The sequence below is a fragment of the Seriola aureovittata genome, chromosome 17 (genome assembly GCF_021018895.1).
Source record: "Seriola aureovittata isolate HTS-2021-v1 ecotype China chromosome 17, ASM2101889v1, whole genome shotgun sequence".
In the NCBI taxonomy this organism is placed as follows: domain Eukaryota; kingdom Metazoa; phylum Chordata; class Actinopteri; order Carangiformes; family Carangidae; genus Seriola; species Seriola aureovittata.
Genome location: NC_079380.1, coordinates 17,306,159 through 17,317,525, shown reverse-complemented (window position 1 = coordinate 17,317,525; position 11,367 = coordinate 17,306,159). Strand labels below are relative to the sequence as shown.

Genomic DNA, 11,367 nt, shown 5'->3' with positions numbered 1-11,367 from the left:
CTTCAGTTTTGATGTGTATAATTTGCCGTGAGAAGCTGTTTAGCATAGCAGGAATTATAATGTGGTCAACGACACGTAGTGGACCTGGTCTGACAGAAAACCAAAGTCATTAGTTTACAAGAGTTCTGCAGCTGTGAGGAATTAATGCTCAACATCGGTTTGACAAAAACTTCTTTGTGTTTGACTTTGTTACCATCAGTTTTCTACCCTGCTCAAACAAAAGCTCTTCTGTAACTAGTCACTACTCGGCCAAATAACTGTGAATATATTCATGTAGACTGATTTATGACTGTTGCTGCAGCTCTGTGATTACAATTCATGTAGGTTATGTATCATTTTGTACTAAATTACTCTAAGTTCTATTATCTGCATAGGAAGTTTACTCTGGATCTTGGCCTGTGACTCCATACATGAATACGGTTTCAAGATGCATGCATGTTTTTATAAATAGATTCAATAGAAATTATCTAATTAATATATCAAATATGCTGTGTAACAAACTAATATGCGTATTAGTCATAGAAATTTGAAATTTGTCTTCATATTAGGCAACCCTGCATGCAATTCAGAAACTTTATCATAGTATCTAATTATGAATTCAAAGTTTGAAGAAGAAAAGGTGAAAGTCTATCTTTAGTTTTCAGTATGTATTAACACAAAAAAATGGCAAAATGTTACACATTCACATTTCATTGATTTTTTGTTTTAACAACAGGAATACTTAGTAATAATAAGCTTAAAGAAAAAGACAACAAACTAATACAGATAATAAAAATCCCATCTGAAATGCAGTTAATTTAAGAGAGTATATTTTGTATTTATGAATCCATTGCTTGTAGAGGTCTTCATATCTTTTCACAAAGCAGTGTTTGCATGGGAAATTGATTGTGTAGTTTGCATATTAGTTACTGATATAGTGCAAAATCAAGTGTTGAACTGTTGAGTGTTTTGCTGGAGTCATGTCAGTTTTATAAACAGATTATATTTACATATTTTTTAGTACAGAAATAATCGTTATTAGATGTAAGAAAAATGGAGACTGTGAGACATTTAAACAGTTAAACAGTGTCTGCAAAGAATTAACGGTTCATCAAAGATCACTTTGGTCACTAAGCAACAGTTTGAGTCACTGACACCAAACCATCTGTGGAACAAACAGAACCATCATGTCTCCGTTTAGAAATACCATCAGTGTTGCAATACTGTGCTTGCAGCACCAGCTGTGAAGATTTCAGTGGTCACTTTCCCACAGCGTCTGTATTTAATGTGGCCATGGTTAGCTGGCCCTTATTGGTCACTCTAGGCATATTTCATCTTGGTCCGTGCTCTTTGGTTTTCTAAGACTCACGAGGCATCTGCAGGTGAGGAACCAGCTTCACTGACCCCCTCTTCCAGGATTTCCCTGACTTGTTCCAGACTCTCAGCCTGCCGAATTAACTCCAGCTTCACCTGAAGGGTAAGAAAGCAGCGAGTAAATCAACAGTTTGTCACTGATGTATATGTATCAGTTTCTGCAAGAGATAATTGTTTTCACCATTTTTTTTAAATCAGGCTTTTAACCGTCCCCACCATTCAAGCTGAATTCTACCATTGCCCACTAGTTCATACCTGCAGTGACTGGGACAGCTGGACAAAGTCCCTTTGTACAGTCTGGCTGGTTTCAACCTGGGAGCGCAGGCTGATCACTTGACTTCGCAGCTCCAGACACTGTTGTTGCAGGGCCGCCTGACAGAGAGAACGAGTCAAATTAAAGTCCAGTGTGTTTGATGACAGATGTGGTACATGTATTTAGGTTTCTCATTGTCTAAATATTGTAATATGGACGCATGATCAAAAACAGAAAACAATACTTCTTTTCTTCTGCAACTGTGAGAAATCTGAAATTAGTTCATGTGCAATTAATTAATATTTAATTCCCTAAAGCTGAGACAAATAATCTGAATTATTAATTTGAATTGAAGGTTAATTCTTGACTCTGAAAACAGCAGCTTTAGAAAAAAATTTCTCAACTTATTGAAATATTTGGAAACAAGTGAGTTGGGCCGTGTGTTAACATAACAATATGATTAATAATTGTAAAAAATAAAAATATATAAATATATATGAATTATCACTTCTGTCGATCCCTGCCTCTTTAGCTCATCAGCTCATCACAGAATGCAACCAGCCAACCACATAACAATTTCATCACCATTACATTACAACATCACTATAGACTTCACTGAGGCACACAGACAGCAGCTCACATACAAGCATCAACAGTAACACTACGTTTGGTGCTAGAATAAAATTGGGTTTACTTTATCACTGCTGAGAGCCTTGTTGGTGCTCTGTACATGAGAGAGTGCCACCCGCAGGGCTTCCAGTTCAGTGCGACAGGCCAGCAGCTCAGCCTGCAACTGGTCCTTGTGAGCCTGGATCCTCTCCGTCTCCGTCTTCAAACTGGACAGCTGCACTGCACACACAATCACACACAAGGCACAAGGTTGTTTTTTTTTGTTTTTTTTTTTACTTGGACAAACAATGACATGCATTTTAAAAAGAAAATTCCAGATTATTAGATTGAGTCTTATCTTCTATTGGTGAAGATAACACTGTTCTCACCAAAGGGAATACAAAGGTTAAAGGTGAAATAAATCTGAATTAAATCTGAATGTAATACACTAACCACAAGACCTACTCACTGGCTCACCAGACTAACAATAAAGCATGAGTTGTTCACTCACCTTCCAAAACATCTAATGACAGAAGTTGCAGGTGGGAGCAGGCAGGAAGCGAGAAAAGGAAGAAAAAAAAAAAAAAAAAAAACTGTGTTACAGTCAAGCCAGTCAGTACAGGAACACTGCCTACATGAGAATGTAATCCACACACCGTTCTCCTCTGTCCGAGTGTCCAGCTGCTCCCTCAGGTTGACTATCTCAATGCGAAGACGCTCCTCACAGTGCGCCCCCTGCAGATCAGAGTTCAACAGTGAACACACATTGACGCCGTGAGCAGGAGACACATACAGTAAATGCTGCTTTGAGGCTGTGCCATTATCTCTTATACAGGCTGTCAAGCACAAACACAATCTGTCACCTGTACTGCAAGACTCATCAAATGAAAGAAACCAAATAAAAAATGAAAATGACCAACAGATGGTGAAAATACTTCCAAAGCCATGTCAATGACAACTTGGTTATAAAGTTCAATGTTTGTCCAAATATGAGATTTCATAAAAACACAAAATGTTTAAGTGTGTGAAGGTTTGGATAATGTCCAGTCATCTCAGGAGATATCACAAATGAAGAAAAGCAGCACTAAACAGACAGGAAGTCACCTCAAAAGAGGCGTAAGCAAGTGTCTTGCAGGTTTCTGTTCGCTTCACAATGCTATATGAAACTATTGCTGTCAGTATACTGTAGTTGACATGATTCTATATATATTTAATTAATTGTGCTACACTACATGTTTATATGAGTCTTTATAAAATGGATTTAAAGTGAGTTTTCCTTGCTGCAGTACTTGTGGGTCAGATCTACTGTAAATGAAAACCTGAAACAGGATCTGTACCTGCAGTGTTGCTTGGAATGATGAGCTGGAGTCTGGTACCTCTTCCTCAACCTCCTCTCCTTTCAGCCTGCACAGCTCACTGCACATCTTCCTCTGAGAGAGGGACAACTCTGCCTGGACAGAAAACTGCAACTTTTAACACCTACTCAGTAAAGTATTAATAAATTGTATGCTGGCACACAACTACAGACTTGCCCTAGGAATCAAGTGACTACTGTTGGTTTAATGTGGTGGGTGAGTGAGTCATTGTGCACTTGAGTTACACATTTGCAACAAAAAGACAATTTAATTTCTGTTCTTGACATCCTTCCATTTTTTAAATCAAGACAGATAAAATAAAAGTAATCATAAGAATATTTAAAGGAACTGTTCAACATTTTGGGAAACCGGCTTATTTGTTTTCTTACAAAGACTATTGTGAGCAGACTGAAACCACTCTCATATATGTACGATAGAGATGAAACCAGAGCCAGAAGCCAGTTAGCTTAACTTAGTATAAAGAGCTTAAACAGCAAGTCTGGCTCTGTCCAAGCTCTCTTTAAAGCTCTCCGACCATCCCTGCCACAATCACACACACCAGGTAGGATCAACAAGATGTCACTCACCAGCCGGCTCTGGACGGCATTCTGTGATTGGCTAAAAGATTTCTGCAAATCCTGGAGGAGGGCCTCTGAGGTCTGGACCTGAGACTGCAGCATTGTAACCTGAACAAACACACCAACATATTAACATGTGTATAAGTCTGTGCATGTCATTGCCACTCTGTGATATGATGTGTACACTATGAGGACACTGTGTGAAACTGACTCACAGTCTCTACACACTCACAGGTGTCTACCCACACGCAGTGCAGTATTACCCACCTGTTTGTGTGTGTGGTTGGTCTGTGTGTCCAGTTCTCTCTCCAGCTCCTCCTTCTCAGCCTGCAGCCGACTCACCTCCCCCCGCAGCTCTGACACCTGCCCAGCACAACACAGCACACTCTCATTACACCTGACTGACTGAAGACTGAAAGCATGCCGGAATAAATTAAAATTGCACAGATTGAGGAGAAACAATGTTTTCATGAATATATAAATACACAAAGTTACAATATTTTCAATGTTGAAAGACGTTGTGAAGTACACATCAGTTGTCCCAAAGATATTTTTTCTTCAGAGACAAACTGAAGCAGCGGAAAATTACATTTCTGCAAGTGGATTTCGTGTCTTTGTATGTAAATGTATTACAAAAGAGGACATGCCTGAGCGTTGAGCGCATCCCAGTCGCAGTGTGTGACCAGCCGGTGTCCAGCCGGTGGCAGGTAAATGGCTTCAGGCACCAAAGTTCCTGTGGACACCAGCGAATCTGTGTCGTCCTGAGCATGGAGTTTCCGGGGCAGGGAGGGTGTGTCTAAGGAGAAGGAGGACAACGAGGCCGAGTCGCAGTTCCGCAGTGAAAAATACCCTTCTGTCGTAAGTGGACCTCCTTCTCCCTCTGCCACTGCCTCAAGCTCTGCTGGTTGGCTGTGCGTCTTGCCTGCAGAAAGCGATGCCTCAGCCTCTGTCAGGCTGTTGTTGATCAGTGTTGAGGATTCATTGCTGGAGACTTCAGCATCCATCCTGACTTTCCTCCCACTGATCTAACAGGTAGAGAAAAACAAATTGAGATCGGGTCCGAGAACACTTGAGACACAATTGAAGAAAAACACTGACCATGTTCTGTCCACTGGCTCTCCTCCATTCCACAGGCTGAGACTGAAGAACAGCTATCCTGGCCTCATACTGTGCTGCTGTCTCTTTAAACACAACAGGAGAAGAAAATAATGATGAAGTCATTTAATCCTTCTGTCATATGGTTTGGACAAGATTGCATTTAGTTTTATTGGTAAGAAGTTATAACACTATAAACAAACTTTAATTGTTTTAAAAAGGAGATATATATATATATATATATATATATATATATATATATATATGAATGAATGTTTCTCTGCTTCCTCCTGACCTTTTATCTTCTTTAAGGTAACATCTAGGCTGCATGCCAAAGATTTTAGTGCACTCAATCTGAGCTTTGTATCAAATGTCCAACTGAAACTAAAACAACTGATTTTAAGACAACACTGTCAATTATGTTATTTCAACCATCTGACCTCAATTAGAAACTACACAAACAGGAAATGAAATTAAAATGACAACTGTACAGCTGTTTAGTTCCCATTACAAAAAAGCACCAGTTCTTTTTTTAAGAAGTAAAAACTGGTTTGTATCGTTAAAATGAAACCAATTGAGACGTTTCCCATCAGTTAAATATTACTTATGTATACAGTTCCTTCAAACAAGGTCAGAGTGTAAAAACATTCTGTACACTGAATATGCTCATGAAACAAAAATATTCTGTGGTATCCAGTAAATTTTGTTTTTATGTGATATATAAACGAGCATATTTTCTTGTAGAATTTGTATGATTTTATTTATGATATGCTTTTACTGTATTTATGTTAAACACATGAAGTTTCTCTTGTGTTTGTCCAACAATGAAATGCTAATCTCCAACTCTCAATGTTTACCGAATAATACAGAGTGTTAGCATCTATGTGAAAAATGTTAGATGTGACACACATGGAGTCCAGCTTCAGATTATTTAGGCTCTCATTTCTTTCTCCTTACGAACAGACAGTACTGTCTTATTATGTGAAATTACCAGACAATGTGCCCACAAGGACTGTCACAAACACACCATGTTTCACTCTTGCATTTAAACACACGGGCCCAGCCAAACACACACACACACACACACACACACACACACACACACACACACACACACACACACACACACACACACACACACACACACTGACCTCTAAGAGCCTCCTGCAAAGACTGGATCTCTTGATCACATTGTTTTTGCAGCTCTGCCAGTTCCTCCTGTTTGCTCAGCTCACAGATCGTCGCCACACCCTGCCAGTGTTCGACCTGAGCTCGGCTATCGGCTAGCTGGGCCTGTAGGCTCGTCTCTGAAAATGACAAACAGATTTCTGTGTTGTGCCTTCATTAAGTTGTTTTGTGGTTGTTTGCATGTGGTAAACAGTCAGGTGATGTCATTAAAAGAAATCTGCATTACTAGCAATCAGACAAAGGAAATACAAAACAATAAGATGAGGTGAAAGCTCATCTGATGTCACTGATCAATACAGGATGTATTCCTAGCATTATTTTAGCTCCATTAAACTACACAGCATGTTTGTGTTATCCTTGTTGTTTACTGTTTGATTGTGCTATAAAAATCCTTAAATTACTCTACACAGGTTGGCCCGTCACATGATAATCTGTATTTTCACAAACCTTATCATGTGCTAGGTTTAGGCTATGGATGACAACACCTGACAACATTCTTACTGTATATGAAAGTATGTCAGGGCACATGACCAGTTGTTTAGTACAGTAGGATATTGATGAGGAGAGGAAATATACTGAATTGTTCCTTCAATTAATTTACTTAATTTATTTTTCAACTAGATGTTACAAGTTAAAGATATTTGACTTATGAAGACATAAAACAATAGAAAAGCAGAAGATTTGCAACATCACATTTGTCCAAATACATTTGTACAATGTATTGTCAGAATAGCTGGCACTGACTTGAATGATTTTGATTACCCAAATAGGTGCCAATCAATTTTCAGTGCTTTTAAATGTCAAATATACAGGAGGGGGTTCAACTATTGTGGGAATACTTAGATAGCAAAATCACACCTCTTCATCTTTGTGTTACTGTTGCTGCCAAGGCACACCTGATAAGCCTACTCTGCTTGTCCTCTTCTGTTATCAGAAAACAAGCATAGTTCCAACTCTACCTTGAAAGTTCCCAAACATCCCAAGCGACCTACATTAGTACACACTAATACTTTTCTCAAAGAACACCTTTAAAAACAGTAGTGAAATGTATATAAGTATTTCAGTATACATATGAGGTACTTGTACTTTACTTGAGTATTTATATTTCATGCTACATTATCTTTCGTCTCCACTACAATTCAGAAGAAAATGCACATTTCACTCCACTACATGCATTTGACAGCTATTCATTTGATATGCAAAACACTTTCATAATTAAACCACTCAACTCAACAATAATAAGGTCACACCGTTTTTCTGCATTGGGAGTACTTTTGATACTGTGAGTACTTTAAGCTAATGTACGACCTTCGCTTGTAATGAAGTACTGTTTTACTGCAGTATTTTCACTTTTACATAAGTAAAGGCTCTGAATACTTCCTCCAGCAATGTTTAAACGGTTAGCGGTTAGCTATACAGATATAATACTTGCATTCAGAAAAGTGAAACTGATCTCTCGCAATGAATGAATGTATTCAGAGTAAAAAACCTCACATTAAACTCCTTTTAAGGGGGTTTACAGAGGTCTCCGGACCACAGTTTGAACACGAGTGTTAGTGTCAGCTAACGGCTAGCAACGCGAGTTCGTTTCTACCATCACCGATGCTAACAGGCCGTTTTGTCGGTCCAGAAAATCAACAGGTCTCCCTGAAGACAAGCAACAGGTTGAAGTTAATGTTTACTACTGTTAAAGTTGTAAAGAGGTTAGTGTCACATCACAGCCAATCCTGTTAGACCTGAGGGAGATTAAAGTTTAACGGTGTTTTTATTTCTTACCTGTGTCTTCAGTGTTGGAGCTCATCCTCTCGTCAGACAGCTCCCCAGGAAACAGCTCATCGGCTGACGAGGAAAACCACTACCAACGGTCAGACAAACCTGTCCAGGTCATGTTTCTTATTTGTACGAACACCGGGACTTTGGTGTGGAAATTATCAGCACAGTGTCAACTTCAGGAAACAACTTTCCCCGGTCTAAGCCTGCGGAAATCACGTCAACCTCCTTCCTGTTCTCAAAAGCCTATCCCACTTTGTCTTGAGTTTTAATCTGCGTTTTATTTGACTGGTTAAATGGTACTAAAATACCAAGAAAAGTGGTTTCAGGTTTTGTTTTTTGTAACTGCTACGCCCATATCCTCCATCCCACACCCTAAGTAGGCTTCCAGTCATGTCCGGTGGTTGGCAGCCCACAACTTCAGCTTGATGTCATATTCTCCCAGTCTCTCTGACTGGACTGACACATCAATGGAGATCTATAAGTACTGTACGGGGGAAACAGCCACAATCTGTTGCCTGGCAACTTGCGCAGCATTCGGGCTTGATGCAGAACACTTGATGGTTTGATTTTCGGCGCACTGGCCGAGCCATGAGGAGAGCAAGAGGAAAGGACAGGACAACCTGTGGCCCAGGAGAGGAACCACGAATAGGTGAAGAGATGATGAGGGGAGTGAGAAAGGAGAGAAAACCTAAAGTTAAGAGAAGGAGAGAGGAGGAAAATAAGTGAAGAAGAACCAGGAGGAAAGGAGTGGAGAACGCGTGAGAAGAGGAAAGGGGAGAAAGTCTGGATTTGAGGAGTGAAGAAAAGAGTAGAAACAGATGAGTGGAAGAGAAAGGGAGGAAAAGAATGAAGGAGAGAAGAGGAAATGAGATGTGAAAACTTATGGAGGAAGCAGGTGAAGAGGAAAGTGGGCTTAGGTAGGTAGATTTGTCTCCGTATTATTTGTGTCACCAGATTGGCAATCCCGTTTTAAATGTGTGATCTGTAAATATAAAAAAGCCTCCACAAATACAAAAAATAAATTTGTTCACTCACAAAAATATCTTCCAAATATAAAACGGTCTGCAAATACTCAAATTCCACGAATAAAAAAATATCTGAGTATATTAATTTAATTTACAAATAAATGAAAAGCATTTGTGAATATGGTCCACTTTCGTAATCCCTTTATTTAACCAATTAATGATGTAGAAATAAAAACTCAGCGTTATATAATCCCAAGACAATTTATGTGCGTGAAATAAAAATCTATGAGTAGTTATGGTTATAGCATTATAACCATTATTGCCCCACTGGTGACCAATTGATTGATTGATTGATTGATTGATTGATTGATTGATTGATTGATTGATTGATTGATTGATTGATTGATTTACCTAACAGCTACATGTTAGCATGTTTTGGTTTTACTCAAAAAAAGACCAAAATGCACAAAGTGTGACACGTGGTAAAACTCAGTCAGCAAGTAAAAAATGACGATGTAAATTGGACTTAAAACTGTTTTTCAAAATTGGCTTACCTGCTCCAGCAGACGTGGATTTTCAACGCAGGTGTTCTTTCACCAAACGGAAGAGTCACGTGTGGGTATGGTTAATTGACAGGGGGGTGGGGGTGACGAGGGATGTCCGCGATGAGTGTCCAAAATGTTACAATAGCACCATCTACTGTGATGTATACCACAGATGGTATAACCACAACTTTTACCAAAAATGAACGTTCCCGGAACGTTTACCAAACTTTCCTGAAAAACTTTAGGGAAACGTTCACGGACAGTAGTTCGCAAATGGTTTCAATTATCCTGAGCATATTATAATGAAAATAACAGGGAGGGGAATATGGATACCCTCTGATGGAGGACTGCTGGTATTATTGGAGAAGATGATATGTTCATTTTTAACAGTCCTGAGTAACCTTAATACAGTATGAAGTTGTTTTACTTTTGTTCCAAGATTGATTCCTAAATCTATATTTTAATTTTAAAGCACTATCTGGGAATGTCCCAAACATATCATTAAGTCTGAAACTCTTTTTCAAAATAAAGAAAAGAAATCCTAAAAATACTGCAAAATTGCCTCATAGCCTTTTTTGCCAATATGGCCAGTTCTTAAGTTCTTGTCTCTGTGTGCTGTAGTGCTTTCACATCTGGTTAGAGTCAGTCTCTTGGATGCTTTAGCCATAATTTTTTTTTTTTTAACAGCTTTCTGTTTTTGGTGCTGGAAGAGGGATCTGCTGATGAAGGTCAGAACTTAAAAGGCCTTGGGGAAATGTGTTGCTCTGTCATGGCTTCATGTGGTTTTCAACATCTAATCTAAACTCAAGGAATTGTCCAAGCCTACCTTCCAGCAAAACAAAAATCAGCACAGAAATCTGATTGCATGGATGTTTGTGCTTGTCATAGTGCTAAGTTGCAAGTGCAAAGTGCCTAATTTGGATGCGTACTGTAGTGTATTATCAGCTTTGACAAGGAACTGGCCCTGGAGTTCTGCAGGATAATGTCTCCTCTGTGGAAAGCAGGTCACTTTTCATACTGCATGTTGATATGATCTATGGTTCTTTGATGTCCTTCACAGAAAATGTATGTAATCATGAAACTATCTTATTTGCATCAGCTTTACAGTTCAGTCTTTTTGCACCTGTTTCCTTTGCGCGACAAAGACATGGCTGTACAGGGTCTGTGTTTGGTTTAAAATAGGAAATACTGTAGCTGCACCGGTTCAAGAAATATGGCCACGCATCATACAGATGTCCTTCATGATGTTTTATTCTCTCTCAAGCATCTCTGTCATCAGACACCGTGAAAACTACACACAAAAAAATACAAAAACAACCAAATACACCCGTTAATTGCTTAAACTGAAAACATCAAAGGAACATACAAAAGGTCACTTTTAAACATAAATACCAAATATGAAAAACTAAATAAAAGTACACTACCGTGTGCGCCTCTCCAACCGTGCAGAATATTGTCCTCAGTAGCCACGTTTGGCTCTCCTTCAGCACATGTAGGACCTCTCTTTCTTTTCTTTTTTGTAAAAATATCCCACAATGCCCAGGTGTGACCTCTGACCACTTGAAACCCCAAAAGGTTGCGTTCAAGATAATCTTATATTACAGTTTTAACACATTATAATGATTTCAAACTTAAATTTCAAATACATATAAA

The 11,367-nt window shown here is 38.9% G+C and overlaps 1 protein-coding gene across 2 annotated transcripts; it reads right to left on the bottom strand.

Moving 5' to 3' along the window:
• Positions 1-615: 615 nt before the first annotated feature.
• On the bottom strand, positions 616-9,769 carry rabep2 (rabaptin, RAB GTPase binding effector protein 2). 2 transcript variants are annotated; one of them, XM_056401754.1, is made up of 12 exons: positions 8,208-9,769; positions 6,395-6,550; positions 5,247-5,329; positions 4,796-5,173; positions 4,416-4,511; positions 4,158-4,256; positions 3,553-3,666; positions 2,872-2,950; positions 2,727-2,738; positions 2,301-2,455; positions 1,609-1,725; positions 616-1,449 (listed from the first exon to the last, which is right to left on the bottom strand). In XM_056401754.1, exons 1-12 carry the CDS (start codon positions 8,230-8,232, stop codon positions 1,345-1,347), a joined length of 1,419 nt encoding a protein of 472 aa, XP_056257729.1. In that variant the 5' UTR covers positions 8,233-9,769; the 3' UTR covers positions 616-1,344. The 2 variants fall into 2 exon arrangements, with proteins under 2 accessions (XP_056257729.1, XP_056257730.1); XM_056401755.1 differs by lacking the exon at positions 2,727-2,738 and having other exon boundaries at positions 8,208-9,767.
• Between the last annotated feature and the right edge of the window lie 1,598 nt (positions 9,770-11,367).

Bases quoted from the DNA above. Each gene is read 5' to 3' on its own strand.
- rabep2 (XM_056401754.1), bottom strand. From the start codon at position 8,232: ATGAGCTCCAACACTGAAGACACAG. The intron at 3,667-4,157 runs GTGAGTGACATC...TTTTCTGTCCAG, and splicing joins ATGCCGTCCAGAGCCGGCTG to GCAGAGTTGTCCCTCTCTCA. The intron at 1,726-2,300 runs GTAAACCCAATT...TCTCTCTGTCAG, and splicing joins AGGCTCTCAGCAGTGATAAA to GCGGCCCTGCAACAACAGTG.